General features: G+C 40.1%; 1 protein-coding gene across 8 annotated transcripts in view; it reads left to right on the top strand.

Moving 5' to 3' along the window:
- The window catches only part of cep170aa (centrosomal protein 170Aa), a 46,432-nt gene extending 29,225 nt beyond the window's left edge, over positions 1 to 17,207 (top strand). For 4 of the 8 annotated variants that reach the window (XM_041789280.1, XM_041789281.1, XM_041789283.1 and 1 more), the window contains exons 11-23: positions 2,676 to 3,038; positions 3,755 to 4,038; positions 5,960 to 6,052; positions 6,784 to 6,901; positions 7,072 to 8,607; positions 11,282 to 11,332; positions 12,409 to 12,682; positions 12,869 to 13,100; positions 13,511 to 13,678; positions 13,775 to 13,863; positions 13,999 to 14,092; positions 14,186 to 14,237; positions 14,487 to 17,207. In XM_041789280.1, the coding sequence (XP_041645214.1) occupies positions 2,676 to 3,038; positions 3,755 to 4,038; positions 5,960 to 6,052; positions 6,784 to 6,901; positions 7,072 to 8,607; positions 11,282 to 11,332; positions 12,409 to 12,682; positions 12,869 to 13,100; positions 13,511 to 13,678; positions 13,775 to 13,863; positions 13,999 to 14,092; positions 14,186 to 14,237; positions 14,487 to 14,815 (3,683 nt within the window). In that variant the 3' untranslated portion in view covers positions 14,816 to 17,207. The remainder of the gene's footprint in view (positions 1 to 2,675; positions 3,039 to 3,754; positions 4,039 to 5,959; positions 6,053 to 6,783; positions 6,902 to 7,071; positions 8,608 to 11,281; positions 11,333 to 12,408; positions 12,683 to 12,868; positions 13,101 to 13,510; positions 13,679 to 13,774; positions 13,864 to 13,998; positions 14,093 to 14,185; positions 14,238 to 14,486) is intronic. The other 4 variants (XM_041789288.1, XM_041789285.1, XM_041789287.1 and 1 more) reach the window with 4 other exon arrangements.
- The last annotated feature ends 1,181 nt before the right edge of the window (positions 17,208 to 18,388 follow it).

Genomic DNA, 18,388 nt, shown 5'->3' with positions numbered 1-18,388 from the left:
GTAATGTGAATAATGAGCTGCAGACTCATAATAACGCCCCAGGCTAGAGAGCAATTGTAGCACCGTGAAGAAACACTACTTTTAGTAGAGCTCCAACAATTTTATACTTCATTAAAAAGCAAAAGACAAAATACACACAAAAACAAATTACAACAAATATATAAAGATACAATATATTTGAGAAATAGTCATGTGTGTAAATAAACATTTCTTCCAGTTCTTTTCTCCTTTTCATTTTACTTAAACTATAAACATCGGAACAGAAAATGACACACTTATTCATGTATCACATTAGTAACATTTGGTATTCCAGTATAGCTAGATGGCAATCTGTTAAAACCTAGTCAGAGCAAGTCTGGGTTCTGTGAAAAAATGTATCGGACCAGTTTTGACCATAATCCCTTAAATTTCACTGACTGTAGGTTTATAGAAAAAGCTAGTCTCTCCATAATGTAAATTTCATGAACAATTTTTAACCGTTCTTCAACAGTTGGAGCATGGAGTTGTAAACACTTCCTGGTCAAGGCTTTCTTTCCTCCCATAAGTAATATTCTCATCAAATATTTGTCTGCGGTAGATTTAATATTTAATATAATGATGCCAAAATAAATTGTCTGAACATCTAGTGGAATTGAGATTTGAAATACATTTTCTAAATACTTATGCACTTCATGCCAATAGGATTTAAGTTTCTGGCAGCCCCATAGTAAGTGGTAATGGTCGGCTACATTTGAACATAACAGTTTGTTTCAGTTTTAACAAGTATCTAAATCATAAACACTGACACTGAGAAACAAGCATGGTCAGAGCAAAACATGGGTTGTCAAGCTGATAAATTCTACTGGCCATAGTGGCTAGTTAAGGTCACCCTGTTACCGGCCACAGCTGAAATCTGCCCGTATTTGGCTAGCTGGCGGATGTAAATATCAAGCCCTGCCTACATATATTTGTAAGCATGTAAGGGATAAAGACAGGTGATTTTAATTCTCCTCAGACGGGGCTGAACCTTTATCTTTGGGGGGCCCCTATCGCCTTATGTGGCCCTATGCATTTGCGTAGACCGCATATAGCAAGAAATGGCTATGATTATCAGAGCTGAAAGTTAAGCATTCCCTGCCCAGTAACAGCAGTTAAGAAAAACAAAAAAGTGTGATTTTAGAGGTTTACTTTCTGTAATAAGGCTGGTTGTTTTGTTGATGTAGAGGAACAGATGGAAGTTGTAGCTCACAGAATGGCGCTGGAATATGAGTTATAGTCATACCCTAAACATGATTTAGTTAGAGTATTCATTGGTTAGTAGAAAGTATATAAAATATTTTACAAATGTTTTCATCAGGATACAAACTTTTGCAGTGACAAATGAAGCTGGTGTGTAAAGTGGAGGTGCCTTCTGATCATCCAAAATGACAGTCCTGTGGTGTTTCCTTCCCTGACAGTCTGACTGTTGGCTAGTTAACAGAATGGCTGATTATGTGAGTGGCTGTCACTCAGCATGAGTGGTGATATACCATAACTTGAGCATCCTTCAGTTAAGGGTTCCCACTCTTTCTCTTTCTCTCTGCCCTTTTCCCTTCCGTCTCACTCTTTTCCTGACCCCCCCTCTAGATCCCATTTTTTCCCAGACTTGTTTCACATTCCCTCCTCCTCCTCCTCCATCCCTGAAGCCCTTTCTCTCCCCCTTACACTCACACACTTTCATCCTATTCCACCCCCACCCCCACCCCCACCCCCCCACCCCCCCCCCCCCATGTTCGCCTCCTCCCCTCCCCCTCATCATGCTCTCTCCTTGCCAGTAGGCAGGGCTAGTAAGCGTGTGGGTGGCATGTCTGGATTAGTGTGGCACACTGTCTGCCATTGTACAACACTGAGGGGACATGCTGATTCAACCTAGACTGATCAGAATGTAAAAATAGCAGTGATGTGGTATGTAAACACGTGCATTGTGAATGTGGCGTCTTTTGGGATAGTTGGATGAGAGTCAGGCATTGGACTAGAGATCAGAGCTCATTTAGAGTCTAAAGGTGAGCAAATATTTGATTCTTTATCCACAATGGATGTGTTGTGGATGTGCAGTTGCATTTTCTGTACTTGACTATTTCTTTTTCTCTTTCTATTTTGCTTTATTTAATGGATCAAGACTTGTTTTAATTCATAATACTACTGTGTTGTACCTGCAGTATTTGAATTAATGCAAACAGCTGTTGCCATGTCACTGTTGTTTTCTCATGTTTGGTATGAATTTTAATGTGCTAGTTCCTGCAACATCACCACATTTTCAGTTATGTAGGTAACGGTAAAAGAACAATAGCAAATTCAATTTTCTTTTATTCAATTGTATTCTAATATGTTATGAAAAAAAGGGATCCATTAGTGAGTTTAAATTTAATATATGTTAAAAAAATGTGCCTTTAGAAAACTAGTAGTTCTTGCCAATCAGAGTAGTATTTTATAATTGTTAAAGATGCATATAGTTGTCAGCGTGCGCCATGTGCACAGGCAACCTGGGTTCAAATCCAGCCCATGGCACCATTTCCTGCATGTCTCTCCCTGTTTCCAACTCTATCCACTGTCCTATCTAATAAAGGCCAAAAATAAATCTTAAAAAAAAAAAAAAAAAAAAGAAAAGATGCATATAGTTGTAACTTAACTGCTCTCCTCTCTTATTTCCATCATAGGAAGCAAGCATGAGGATGGCACCCAGAGCGACTCTGAGAATGGGCTGGGCCTGCGTTTTGCCAATCGTCGCCACGCCTTGGAGGAACGACTGAAAGCAGCCCACGGCAGCATTGGAGGAGGAGTGGGAGGAACTGTAGCAGGAAATATATCAGTGAGCGGGACAAGAGGAACAGGCTCCCGTACTGCCTTTATGATTGAGTTCTATGACGAGGAAAACCCTCGTAAGCGCCGGTCCTATTCATTTTCACAGACTGCTCCCCTACAGGTGGGAGGAACAGGTGGAGAGGGCTTGTGTCCTCAGCCTCCTTCCCACCCCAAGGTGTTCAGCATTTCCACATCTGCTGCATCAGCCTCAGACACTGGTAATTAAACTAATTGTTTCCTTCTGTTATGTGTATTAAGGCACTGTGTTTCTGTTCTTCCTCAGGAAAAAAATGTAAAAGATTGGAAAAGTAGAAAAAGCTTTGAGATGCATTAAACTAGTGCTGGGCAGTTTTCCATGATTCAGCTTCATTTACAGTATCACATGATCCTAAAAACAAGAGTCAAATCATTTCAAATTTAATTTTTATTGCACATTTAAACAACCAGGCCGACAGAAGTGCTTCATAGTATAATAGGCAAAACCCAAAACAAGAATACGTCAAAACAAACGATTATTGTGCCGTTTTGTTGTTGCACTTGATTTGTCAGTAGGAGATGTCAAAAAATGTTATATGTTGGCATAAAACACATCACTACCTATAAAATGTTCTTAATTTATTATAATCACAATTGTATTTATATTTCTTCCACACATTTATTTTTATTTATTGCTTGTTTAAGTTCAATAAATGCATCTGATGCAGATGTTGCACAATCAGTAAGTGATCATGTTCAGTAATCATGATCTCAATCTCAATCAAAATAATGTTGATGATGATTTTTGCCATATCAAGCAGACCTGCATTAAGGCCCGTGTAATTTTTCATTTGATTGGATTACCTTTCTCTAATTAAATTCACTGCTAAAGCATTATGTGTGGATGCCCACGTTGCTGTAATAGATGTTTTTCTTTTCTTTACTTTGAAACTTTTAGGTAAGGCTCCTATACCAGCCACAGTGACTGCAGGTGCTCCTACAGCTGCCCGCGTCCTTCTCAAGCAGAGGTCAGAGGACCCAAGTATTGGTCGCAGCTCAGCTAGTACTGGTCTAGCAACAGGTAGCCCCACCACTCCCAGCGAGGACGCTTCAGTTGTTGGGAAAGGGGGGGGGACTGCTGGAGGTGATGCAGAGGATGATCATAGTGATAAGGGGACTTACACTATTGAGCTGGAGAACAGAAACCCAGAGGAAGAGGAGGCCAGGCGCATGATAGATAAGGTAGGAGATCGTAGCACCTTGCTGCACTTTGGATAATTATATTGTGTCTTCGGATTCAGTCATCTCGTCACAATGATATGCCCTGACTGTATCATCTCAGTTCTAGCCTAGACCAGTGAAAGATTTAAAAATTACTTTTGAACACCTTTTGGCATGTTGTGACACAAAAAGCAATATTTCTATAGATATAACTACTTGATTAAGATATCCAGAAAAAAAGGTGATACAAAGCCATTTGTTAGTTCTCTTTTGTAGTGTATAGACTCTAAAATGAGAAATGCTACACACACTGACAAGCTCAGAACACATTATTTGGTTCAAGCTTACATTGCAGTTTGTCATTTTATCCCCTGATTTAGTTTAGATTTTAAAGTTGATCTGTTTAAGGTGAGACAACAGCAAAATGCATGGAACTTTGTAATTTTTGGCCTGTGATTGAAAAAATCCAGAGTCTTCTCAAAAACTTGCTTCTTAAAAACCACTACAATGCAACACGATCTGAGGGAGCGTATGTTCTATATTTATCTTCTTCTGAAGTAAAATTCATCTTCTGAATATTATTCCTATAGAGGTATCTTATGGGTAAACATTCTGGGTGTATTACAATGGGTTGCAAGATCCAGTTTAAGTAATAGGTAAAGTATTGATTTTTGAAATGCTCAGTGTAAGTAGCAAACAGATTGACAAGGGTATTTTTTTTAACTAGATCGGTAGAAACTCTAAGAAGAATTTGGTCCACACAAATGGAACAGAGCAAGGTTAATTGTCACTGTAATGTGCTTTGTTGGCACTTTCAGGGTTTGCAGGTCTTTTGAGACTGATTTGTGACTTTGCCACTGAAACAAGGTGATAGTCTCACTGTTGCCTGGCTTTTGACCACTACTCCATTTTCTCTTTCCCACTGGAAAACATAATGCTTCTGTAACAGTCCATGGAGGCTTGTTCCATCAAGCACTGCTCTGTTTTATGAAACAGTGCTTCAGGGAGGCTTGAAAACCACCATCAGTTCATTTTTTCTACCCTGTCCTGTGGCACAGTAATTACTCATGATCACAGCGAACAAATCTGAGTAGAGCAAAGAGAGAGCAGGTTTTGTGTACCTTTCAGGGTAAGATTTACAGCGAATGCTTGCATTTGATTACAGATAAGTAGAAATTAAAAGGTTTTCTTTTTTCAAGGATACAAAACAGCTGAAATCAATTAGATTCAAACGTCAGGACTGCAAAGTATCTAATATTTTTAGAAATTTGAAGCCAATTAATGCAATTTTACAGACTCTATTTACATGATTACAAGTTTCACTAAATAACATCCTAAAGACGCAGCTGTCCTTTAGTGATGTAGAGATGTTATCTTCGGAGTAGAAGTGATATAATGACTGGGATGTATTTCTAGTCCATATTATTCTGAGTGCATTACTTTCAAAACTGGAAGTGTTGTTATGCTAATGCCTGTAATTAGCTGACACACTAATTGGCACACTGCTCACAGTCTGTCTGCTTTCATTCCTTCTGCCTTTTGTAAATAGCGTTTGTTTGTAAGTGAGAGTGTGTGAGTCCCGTTTGTTGCCATGGCACTAAAATATCAAGTGAAGATTGCATTTTATTAATTTAACAGCATCATCTTCATCTGTCTGTTCACCTGAAATCTGTTAATCAGTAGAGCTGTAGAATAATATTAGCATAGTACTTATTTGTCATGAGGCTTCCTCATTTTCATTACAAAGTGTTCTTCAGTAAATCTGTACGTATGCTGCATACAGAGTAAATGAAACTATATTTTCCATATATTGGAAAATATAGTTACAGAACAGGGATACATACACAGCAACACAATTTTACGTGATTTACCTTTGAGTGATTTACAGCATTCAAGCCTTTTTTTACCTTTTGTTTTTTTCTTTTTTTTTCAAATATATCAGGTGTTTGGTGTGCAGCAGAACCAGGAGTCCTCTATTCTGTCAGACCTTAAAGCAGAAGTAAAAAGAAAGGAGACAGGAGAGACTGGGAAAGAGGTAAAAAAAAAACATCCTCTGACATCTTACCTTTCTTTTTTGCTTTTGATTCCTGTTTTTCTTTTCTCATTTTGTGTTTAGTTCCCCCTTGTTGTCACAGTGACTCATTTTTGCTCAGTTTTATTTTGATTAGATAAATTCCATTGTGACTAAATGACCTCTTACTCCTGGTGTTTCATTATTCCTCATAGTCTAGTGTAGTATTGGTATAATCATGGCTGAATTTCACAATGTGAGTCACAATTACTCCCACTGCTTGACCAGTCAACTCCCCTTGCCTGCTCATGGGAGTGGGATAGTCCTCCCTGAGACTGACCCAGATCATTCTAAGATGTAGAGACACGCTCTCCCCTTCAGGCAATTTTATAAAAGGGAGGAAACCGTGTATGTGAGCACCGATGACCTTTCTGTCAAGATTTAGATGGATTTTTGGCAGCTGTCTTTTCTTACTTATATGAGGAGCAGCTTTTTTTTTAACTTTCATGAAAAAAAAGGATTGCAAAGATGTTTGATTTATGCCAACAAACAGTTTTGCTGATTCCCAGAAAAAGAATAAAATACAGGAATATCACTGTCCTTCATTCCAGCAAAACAAATAATACCTTCCTGATGTACTACATTTTAAAAAAAGCCACTTAGCATCAACTAATTGATTAATCAACTGCTTTTCTCTGTTGTTTGCATGCCTCCGTCCTCATTTGTCATCCTCCCCCCTTTTGTGCCCCCTTTAGGCTCTTCCTGGTGACACGAGCTGGGTCTCTGAGTGGGCAAGTCTAGCAGCCAATCACACTAGGACGGACCCAGAGGGCTCAGGAGCAGAGACAGCCGTCTTCCTGCACAAAGAGAGAGGTACATAGTCACTGGACTCTCAGAGTGTTATGTACATTTTTTTTCAGATATGAGATGCAAAATAATGTCTTTTTTCCCTTAACAGTGAAATGCTTTTCTTGCGTATGCTACTATTTCATGTAAAAGTCATGAATCTTTGTTCAGTAATTTTGTCTTTTCTTCTTTTAAAGCTGATGCCATTGAGCCTGGTGCATCCCTAAGCAGAGGTGAATCCTCCTCGAGTTTGACTGACCGTAAACGCAGGACCCTCCCCCAGCTCCCTGTCGATGACTCCCGGGCTAAATCCAGCACCAAAGCTCAAGGAGTAAGATCTGAGATTGGGGAGAAACAGGACACCGAACCCCAGGAAAAAGAGAACAAGGGAGACGGGGAGTCCCTGACTCCCATTGGGGACGTTGAGATGACCAGTAAACGGAAACAAGGTTCCACATCTTCTCCATCCAAAGCTCCTGCCCGGACCTCTGGCAGCACTGAGCGTAGGAAGAGGTCAGAGGAGCATAAAGGAGGAGGAGGTGGTGCTGGTGAAGCAGGAGAGAAGTCTGGGAAGCCTCTAGTGCGCCAGGGGAGTTTCACTATTGAAAAGCCAAGTGGTAATGTTCCTGCAGAGCTTATCCCTCGCATCAACAGAGGCGGCAACGGGCGTGAACGCAGTGACTCAGTGGGCAGCATGGATACTGCTACGCTCCTGAAGGACACTGAAGCCGTCATGGCATTCTTGGAGGCCAAGCTAAGAGATGAGAACAAACTTGACCAGAAAAGCAGTAAAACTGGCCACACCACACAGGGTTCAGGTTCTGGCTTTCCTGCTCGGACTGACTCCATCTCTCCTGAGTCAGATGTGGATACAGCCAGCACAGCCAGTCATTTGGCTGGGGAGGCGGAAAGGAAAGGATTGGTTAGCGAACAAAAGCGACGTTCCCTTAGCAGTATGCACCGGGAGAAAAGTAATATGAGCACAGCATCGAAGACCAGCATCACCAGTGCAAGTGCCCGTGAACGCCTTGAACGGAAGTCTAAAACAAAAACTGTAGAAGCTACTACACGCCGCTCTGTTCAGGCATCCTCTGCCTCCTCCAGAGCACGTCAGCCTTCTCTGGACCTCACTGATGATGACCAGACTTCCTCATTCCCCATTTCTGACAATTTCTCTTCAGACCAGGAAACCTATTCTGGACCTTTGGGGCATTCCAAACTCGACAGCAGGTCTGCTAAAACCTCTACCAGCAGCCACCCCAAAACCAGCCGCTCTCTCCAGGCAGCCACAACATCCTCACTCAACAAGCAGGCTTCATTGCCTCAGCCACGGCCTACAAGAGCCTCCCTTCTCCGCCGAGCCAGGCTGGGAGATACATCTGACACAGATCTCGCTGATGCAGACAGGGTGTCAGTCGCTTCAGAGGTGTCCACCACTAGCTCAACCTCTAAGCCGCCGTCCGGTCGGAAGGGACTGTCGAGGCTGGACATGCTGGCTCAGCCTAGGAGGAACCGTCTGGGCTCCATGTCAGCGCGCAGTGACTCAGAGTGTACAGTGACACGCAGCTCCACCTCCTCACCACGCCTGTCAGCTGAGACTGCTCTGCGTCTGGGCTTACGCTCATCAACCCCAACAGAGAACAGGCTGACACCAAGAATGAGGGCTAACAGCGTGTCCAAACTGAATGAGGCCAAAACAAAGACTGCTACAGCTGGTTACTGTTCTCCCACAGGTGAGCCTGACTAAATGTCTACTATAAGGCTTATTCTGACTTACTCAGTAATAACAAGAGGAAAAAATAAACTTTGCATTAAAGTCTCAATTTAATCATGACTGTTATATATGTTTGTTTTTGTTCTATGCAAAAAAATATCCAGAGGTATAAGAGTCAATTCTGGAAAGTTAACACCATTGTATATTTCTAGGGATGCACGATATTGGAATTTTGCAGATATTTCCAAACTAATTTTAGCTGACCCCATACCAATATATACACACAAGGGTTGTAACAACCCTCATGTGTATAAGCTTGACATTTTTAATCACAATTAGTCTGATGATTTCTTTTGTTACAGTCACCCTTTTTATTATATTTTGAAGTCCAAAGATTTGCAATGAGATGGGTTAAAACTCACCTGCTTTGAGGGGCAACTCTGTGATGAACGCTGACCAGTTTACATGTCTGTGACTCTTACAGTCACTCAGTTTAAAGTGGTTTATGTCTTTAGTTACAGCAAAATAAATTTGTCTCTACAATAGGAACAGTACTGCACTTTCACTTGTTTATTCATTACCTCTGCCAAGGAGGTTATGTGATCGGGTGGGTTTGTTTGTTTGTTTGTTTGTTAGCAACATAACTCAAAAAGTTGTGGACGGATTTTGATGAAAATTTCAGGAAATGTCAAAAGTGGCACAAGGAAGAACTGATCAGATTTTGGGAGTGATCCAGATCATTGTTTGGATCCAGGAATTTTTTAAAGGATTCTTTACTATTGGGAGATAGGGCTAATGGCAGAGGTCTGCCCTGTTACCACTTTACACCAGGAGATGGCGGACATGAGTAACTTCAATCCCAGCAGCAGTTTTTGGGTGTTTCTATTCAAAGTTTTGGAGTTTATAGAGTTTGAAAGACGCACGGCTGGTCGAGGAGACGAGTCGGAGCATAACACAGAGAAAGACAGCGAATTGTAGCGAGAATACTCACAATACAATACTGGGAGGAATAGAGGAATATTCACCCTCTGCTATGACTTCCAGTCGTCCAGAGAGACCGTGGGTGAGACTGTCAAAAAAAAAAAATGCTTTGCTAGTTCAGTCCTGTTGCGACAAGATGTCAGCTGAGAATAACTCATTTCCACAGACAAATTTAGCTCTTACAGCCTTGAATTTCTCATGTATTAGCCCATATAGCACTGCGCATCCTGCTGATGTGCACAGCTGATGGAGGAGACAGGAACGTTTATGGGCTGAAGTTTCCATGTGAAAAGTTAAAAGAAAGACGGATGTAATAATTTCCAAAATTCACAGCATGAATATGAATCTTTCAGTTTCCCATTTGACATTTATCTGCTTACAGGTCTGAACTGGACTTAAGGGTAATTAAGTTGAATACAAAGCTGCTTTTATAGGTAGATTTGAGATTTTAACATGAACTCAACCACAGAAAAAGGAACTTGCTATGTATTGAAAAGGAAATAAAGGGAGAGTAAAATGGCATCTGTTTGATAGCACAATGTGCAGATGCCTTTTGACTTGTCCACTGAGCTATCAGTGAGTTTTTATTAAGTGAAATAAAACATTAAGGAGCAGTAGTGAATTTATTTTACATCACTACGGCTGCAATTAATTCACTAATTGTTAATCATAGTTAATCACAATCACAATTAATCGTGACAGCCCTTATACACACCTTTTTTTAAATTGTAAAGAACATCAAGTGTCTCCTGTGCAAAGAGGCTGAGTCAAGTGGAAGTGAGAAAGTAGCAGGGAAGTAGACAGTCTAGTAGTTTATTTATGTTTGGGGCTTCATTCAAAATGTTCAGGGCTCACAGTGGGCTCCTTGAGTGTGTGGTGCTCAGGGTAACCACTAGGGCTGGGTGTTGCTAAGAACCTCACAATTCAATTCGATTTCGATTCTTGAGGTTGCGATTCAATTCGATATCGATTCGATATTGATTTAAATGCTTTGATGTTGATTCAGTTAGGAGTAGAAATACACAAATGACCTGTTGACAATTTTTAATGATTATTTTCATGCCCATGTGAACATATGTGGTAGGTCATCTCATATTTTTTAGCAATAAAACATCTGAAAATAAAAATTTGCACAATAATAACTCATTTGTGCATAAGGAGTACAAAAGTAAAAAACATGCCAGTTCTGTGTAAACACTGAGAAAGTAAAGTGCATGTAAACTTTAATAATATTTCTTTCCTCTTGGAAATTGTGATAAACCTCACTTAACATGGTTATAGTTGGTTGTTGTTTGGTCGAGTGCAGCCTCCGTCCATACAACGCGAATCACATGCGCAGTGACCCCCACTGGCCAGGAGGTGAATTGATTCAGAGGATTTGCGGAATCGATATTGAATTGAGGGGGAAAATATTGCGATGCATCGATTAATTGATATTTTTACCCACTCCTAGTAACCACTTACACTTGATGGAACAGCTGTACATTTTGCTGATATTCAATGCAAATATATGTTGGCTGTGAATATCGGCAGAAATTTCCCAACTGCCTATACTGATACTTTACTTATTAAGCTAATATCTGCTTATACCAATATCCTTTGGATATCATGCATCCCTACATATTTCATTATGTGTCAGTGTGTGTAACCATTTGTCTCGAAACATTTCCATTATACTGTGACAAACTTGTGCGTTGGTTGTCATTGTTCAGAAAGCTCTCAGCCTGATCCTGAGGGTGGTGATGCTGAGGAAGAACTACCGGGTACTGTACCAGACCTGTAGCGTGTCAGTTTGAGAGTGGACCTGTTTTTATGTGCCAGACCTGGGTCTCAGCAATACAAGGTCTTTGAGAAGGAGTAAACCCTCTCAGAGACAGACTTTAAATTTTGAAGTTACCCTCTCAATTTGTTTAGCTTTCTTTAACTTAAAAGTGTTGTTTTTGGTATAAACAACTGCAGAAAGAAATTTAAAGTATGATGACCTAGCTCTGGCATCGGTTTCCATGTTAACTCTATGTCTCCCGTTGTCATTCATCAAGTGATACAGTGATGAAGACCTAAATGCTCTATTTACACTCTAAATCTCACTATCAAGATAATTTCCAACTTTTAAACCTTTAGGCTTTTCTGTGTTTTTCAAACAGTGCTTCATCCTGTGGAGTTTTTTGTTTTTAAAATTCTTAAATCTGACCCATTTTACTTTTCTGAGACTGATAGAGCATAGTGTTGTCTCATCATGGTGCTGCTACATTATAGCATTTGTTTTGTGATCATTGTGAAGCAGTTTAACATGTTTTGGCTCTGTCAATGTTTTTTTTCCCTTGTTAAATGCTTTTGTTTGCTGCCTGGGGTTAGAACTGTCAGAAATACTCATGTAGAGTTTCTTTTTGCTGCTTTCCCTGTTAATTTCAATGTGTTTTAATAATCATCCCTGCAGCTGCTGAATAACAACTTTAAAAGCCAATGTAAAATGTAAATGCTTTGCTTCCCCATCTTTCTAAACCACAGTCCCTCATTTTTACCTTAAAAAAGAAGTATTGCCAAGAATAGAAAGACTGAACCTCAAATTCATCTTGTGGATCTTTGTAAGATGAAGTATATCTTAACCTCTTTAAACACTAAAAAATAATCCCTTCGCCTTCGTTATCTCCTGCCTGAAAATACAAATGCACCTCTAAGAAGACTGTCAGATCAAATTTGTATTAGTTGGCAGCTTCTGTAACAAAGGCTCTCATGTCTATAAGCTCTTTTATTAACTCCATTAAAAATAAACTTTCTAGAAGATTGAAAGCACAGTCACAATGTCTTAAAGAACGTTCCCTCTTCATGTCCTTAACAGTGTCCAGTAGCAGTAGGTGGAGACGCCTGCCTCCAGAGTATGGCTCCACTTCAGAGGAAGAGTTTGGTTCCAACCGTAACTCTCCAAAACATGGAGGACGCTCCCATGTGCGGCCTCATCATCTCGTCCCACACCGCAGCTCAAGACTCGGTACCACTGCAAGCCCCGGCTCCAGTGTAGTGACGGGTCCTGGTGGAGTTGGTGTCAAACACCGCATGAAGGAGCAGGAGGAGTATATCAGGGACTGGACTGCACACAGTGAGGAGATAGCAAGGTATTGACCCGTGCATCTCTGTATAGCACTATTTTATTAGTTGATGTAATATACAGAAGTATTGTGTGTGATTTTGAAAAGCAATGATTTTACCTTGATGTGTAAGTAATATCAGGTTGTATTGTATGCACGCTGCATGTGTTCATGTGTTCTAAAGAACTCCTTCATCTGTCTGATGGTTAACAGGTTATTCCCATGTGTGCGCAGGATCAGCCAGGATCTGGCTAAGGATTTGGCCATCTTGGCTCGTGAGATACATGATGTAGCTGGTGAGATTGACTCGGTTAGCTCATCTGGCACAGCACCCAGTACTACTGTCAGCACCGCTGCCACCACCCCTGGATCAGCTATTGACACGCGGGAAGAGGTAGGCCCTGCACGTCCCACGCAGCCGGAAATACAGGAGAGCATGAGAAAGGTGCCCGTTCTTTTTCTACTTCTGTCATAACTGAATGTGTGCTTCCATTGCGCTTTTGCCATCCCTTCTCTGTTGCTTGAATGCAGAGAGCTGCATTTTTGTTCCTTTCAAGCTTTCATCTGCTGAGAGGTATTAATTTATTTGACTCCAATTCTCTCCATTTTCATTACTCTGTTATTTCAATCCTTCTAAATTGCTTCTGACTAAAATTCAACTTCTTTTGGCTTGACAGTTAAAGTTGTAGAGCTACTTTGATCTTTCTGACAGAACTCCTCATTCCTTTATACGTTACAAACTTTCATTTACCTCTAATAAACAAACTTGACTAATACTGAGCAGAAATTCCTTAAACTTTTTGAATTTCATTCAGTTTCCCTATTCTCTCTCTCTCTTTCTCCAACCTCTTGCAGTTGGTGGATCGAGTGTTTGATGAGAGTCTCAACTTCAGAAAGATTCCACCTGTGATTTCAACCAATAAGGCTCCAGAGATAAACGGCAAGCCAGTAGAGCTCCGTCCTCGTGCACCTGACAGTCTTGAGCCCCGAGCTCTGAGAAGGCGCACCTGGAACAGAGAGGATGTAAGAAAGAGCATGAAGTCAAAATACACCAGCATGGAGGCAATAATCTTCAGGTTGCCTCATAATAAATTCTTTGATTTCCCTCTGTATTTTTAGGCCGTGTTAGACAGCCTGCTGCTCAACTCAGTTTCTCAGCTCTCCTCCAAGATCAGACATTCAATTGACAAAACAGCAGGAAAAATCAGGTCATTATACTTCATCATGATACAGCCTTTGTAGGATTGGAACAGTGTATTTACAGATTGTTTCTATGCTATTGTGTTACCTTGTTGGGAAAAGTCATTGAGATTAAATGTGCATATGTTTGTTTTTATCTCCAGGATATTGTTCAAGGATAAGGATAGGAACTGGGATGACATTGAGAGTAAACTCCGATCAGAGAGTGACGTACCTCTCCTGAAAACCTCCAACAAGGTACAGAACCTATCCTTCTGACCACTGTCTGATGTACAGTTCAGTGAATAATTATTTTGAGCTAAAAGAGCTGTTTTTGTTCTTTTTTTGTAGGAGATATCCTCAATTCTGCTCGAATTAAAGAGAGTTGAAAAGCAGCTTCAAGGTAAAGATGCACATATCTACACAGTAATAACTGTAAACCTATATGATGTATAACTATAAATCTATTTTTCGTTAAGCATAATTTTTTTTTAGGTTTGTTTTCGTTCTGTTTGTTAAATAAGTAAATCCAAACATCACTGTCAGTGTAGTCATATAGGATGCTACTGTAGAAATGCTATCATGGTCAGGAACAGACTGAAAATACACAAGGACCGCAAACATTCAAGGTTTTCCATCCTGTTTTTCCCAGTGATCAATGTGATGGTCGACCCAGATGGAACTCTGGATGCCCTGGCAAGCCTTGGTCTGACCAGCCCAACCACCCCTACCAAGCCCCAAACTGCCAGTACAACCTCCCTGTCTGCTACCAGCCCTGGGTCTGCACCCCAAGCCAAAGAATCACTCCCTGAGATCTTACCTGGGTCTGGAGTAACAACAGCCAAGGCTCCGGCTGTTTCTGCCAACACAGAAGCAACTGCACGGGACTCCACTGTTGGTTTAGGGTTAACGGGAGGAGTTGGAGGGCTGCCCTTCAACCGCATGCGGCCAAGCGGAGAGGAGGCCATCGCACAGAAGTGAACAAAAGGTTTCCTGAAGTTGTTACACGAATGAATACCATGGAGTCTCGATTGGAGTGCAGTTAGATAATGATGTGTTCACATTAATCAAGCAGGAAACAGAACTATTTTAACAGTTGCCATTCTGTGCAGTATATTAATGAAGGATTATTGGTATAATATGAACATACCTTAAAGTGTTATCAGTCAGTCAGAAATGAAGCACTTCAAATGACCTTAAGACTCACAATGCAACCCCAAATGATGCATTATGGATACACCTTAGACGATAAGCCAGCTAACAAATGGACAGTAATATTTCAAGTTTCTCTATTTTAAACTCTTTGCGCTAACTTGCTGACCTGACTTCCTGATGGACAGAAGACTACCTGGCTGCTCACTCAGTGGACAGATCTCTTTGGTTGTACAGTCTCCTTCTGTCTCCTCTTGCCTTCTCCATGTGTCTGGACCCTACCTATACTAAGGACATGCCTTAAAACGCACCCTCCATAGTAGCAGCTCCTTCTCTCCTCAAATAATATTCAAAAGACTTTATGAAGTACCTTTCAGAAAAACATAATGCATTGTAAGATAAAAATCTGCAAAATATGATCTGTTCACTCTATTGTATAATGCAACACACCACACTGATTCATGAAAGAATATTTCAGCAGCCTTAAATCAAAGACATGCTCCGTTTGCCTGAAACTGTTCACAAATCAATCTCAAGTTGCAAATGTTTTCATACTCCATAACTCAAACCGTCCACTGGAGCATTTCTAAAACTGATTCTGTTGAAAAAAAATTTAGTGCCTCCTCCTTTCCCCCCAGTATGTTTGACACTTTTGCTTTTCCCTGTAGTGTTACACTAGGTGTAACTCCAGTAGCATGTACAGGACCGAGCGGAGAGCTTTCCTCCTGAGAGTTGATGTCTGTGTCCATCGTACCAGTTCTAAGTTTTTGTTGTTTTTTTAACTAGATTAAGAGTATTCTGGAAACCAATGTTCATTCTCACTCAAAATAACCACTTACCAAAGTTCACAAGAGTAATGATGACATTTTCAAACCGTTGCGCCATGTTGAAATTCACCTGTTGTGCAAAATCTTGAGAATCTGTTTTAGATATCGCAGTTCATCTTACACATCTCAGCATTTTCTGCAGTTTTCTCTGAATGTTAACTCCATTTTTCTGTCAACAAATCAAAGATTCAATAATTGTATTTATTTATAATGAAACTTAAGCGTAATATTTGCTGCCATGTTGTTTTTACTTGTGTTGCCCTTTTCTTTTAGCAGTAGACACACTCAAGTGTCCTACTTTATGATTCACACTTTGATTTCTTTCTACTTTTCCTTGCCATGATGATTTGACATTTCTGAGAAAATCACATTTTCAGCTAAATGTTTTATAATTTTAAACTAGTTGTGTTGTTTTCATTATGATACTTTAAATTCTGGATACATTTTAATTTCTCTTACTGTCAAGCCAGTTCAAGCCCACATACACAAAATCAGAGTGTAAAACAGCAGCAACTGGTTTCGTTTAATATCTTGGTGGAAAAAGAAAATGGGCAACTTTCAGTGAGGCCTTCTGCACTTTTATCAGCATGAAATGGACACATCTTAGAATAAAAATGCTCTTAGTATGGCCTCTTACCAGTGTATATACTGTAGGTAAATTGTTCTGTTACCACCTAAGAGGTGAAATTCCAGCATAGTGAAACTGGAAACTGCAGAGACGGAGTGGTTAACCTTTTTCTTATTGACTTTGCTGCTTTTCTTTAAGGGGACTTAAAGTTTTCTGAGTCTCTCTTCAGCTAATAGTCTGTGTTTTAGAGAAGAATTTTAGAACTTAGAAACTTGCAGTTGTGAATTTAGGTACCAGAATTCATGTTTATTTCCTTCCCTCTTTACTGTACTGTAATGTTCTTCAATGCCTCCAAGTGCCCATTTAGACTCTAGAAGGGCATGGGTTCAAAGAAAAGAAAAAATGTTGAAAGAATCTCTTATTTTGCACATCAGATTGTGGTGTTTTTTCCACGCAGAAGAAGTGAAGACACAGTGAAAGGCTGCATCAGATGTCAAATAGCTTGACAAAGAGGATATCACTCTAGCTGATATCAGAAATGACTGCCTTGCCTCTCTTGAACTTTTCTGTCTGTACAAACCAAGCCTCTAATCGTGCCCCTCCTCTTTCCTGTTTTGTTAAAAGTGAAGTTTGGGGACTGTGAATGCTAGGTACATGTTTATTTTTGAAGTTCTACATGTGTCATCTGATCAGTGTTCTTTTTTGTTATTTTTGTAAAGAAAAAAAAACAATTTTATTTATTTTATTTTGTTTAATATTTTGTGGATGTTTCATGTATTTTATATTTGTTCCAACTACCTGCATTGTTTCTTACTGATTAAAAGAGAGCCATTCACTTATTTCTCTGTGTGCATTTCATTGGGATTAATGGAAACAAGGGGAATTGGAAACTAAAATCTGTAGGACTTGTGAAAAGTTTTGGAATATTAACAACTTTTTAAGATTTAGAAACAGGACAGTTGATAGAGCTAGAAACATGGATGAGAGAGTGGGAAATGGCAGTTGATGAAAGAGCCACCAGCCGGACTTGAACCCAGGCTGCCTCATACATGGGATGCAACCTAACCACTTGGCCATCTACAACCTCAATATTAAAATCATTTTAAAGAAGCCCACTCTAGAAACTTGAATGGATGAATCATGGCAGGCACTTTTTCATCAAAGAAGAGGATTTTCTGTTACTCTTAGCTGCACTTAAGTAGACCTGTCCTCCCACTGGGTCATATTTTCTCAATTGAAAATGACTCGCCTACTTCTCAGTTAGCTGTTCTGTTTATGCACAGAGATGTCTACTCAAATATGATCTAGAAGCCAGTTTTGTCTTTACAAGAACAAAAGTATTTTGTACAGTTCAGTACAAAAATTAATGCATTGAACTATCTTTAGATTTTAGAAATACACAAACATGCCAGCTAGGTGTCCATATAAACCAATTTTTGACCTGTAGATGGATACTTGCCTTTATGATGGCGTCCTGCTGTATTTGCATTGCCCCTTGTCTGTCCTCAGGTTCTAAATGGGCAGTGTTTGGCACACCTGGGTTGACTTGGTCAGTCTTCCCAGTGTATAACTGGCAGACTGCCTGTCTACTCTCTCCCTCTGCCCCTGCTCACACCACATCTTCATTTAGTTATTTCTTCTGTAAGTGCTGTGTAAAAAATGCTTCATTGAAAATTAGTGCTGCAAAGTGGAAACAATGCATTCAAGAAAAACACAAGGTGGCAGTGGTTTAACTCCACTGGTGAAGCAACTGCCCAATATGCAAAAGCTAGAGTCCTTGTAACACTTATCCCATGTTCAACTTCAAACTGTGACCCTGTTCAGTGCATGTCATCCCTCATGCTCCCTGCATATTCCCAGTCTTTCTATAGCTGTCCAATCCAAACAAATACAAAACGCCCTGAAACTAAAATAAATTTTAAAAATTAGTATCAGACTTGTCAATCAACATGAGTTATTTTTCACATCTCAACCCTGATTTCCTTTAAAGTTTCTCAAGATAAAAAG

This window comes from Cheilinus undulatus, linkage group 6, assembly GCF_018320785.1.
Source record: "Cheilinus undulatus linkage group 6, ASM1832078v1, whole genome shotgun sequence".
Classification (NCBI taxonomy): domain Eukaryota; kingdom Metazoa; phylum Chordata; class Actinopteri; order Labriformes; family Labridae; genus Cheilinus; species Cheilinus undulatus.
Note: the sequence above shows the minus strand (reverse complement) of the source record. Positions and strands in the feature narration are given on the sequence as shown.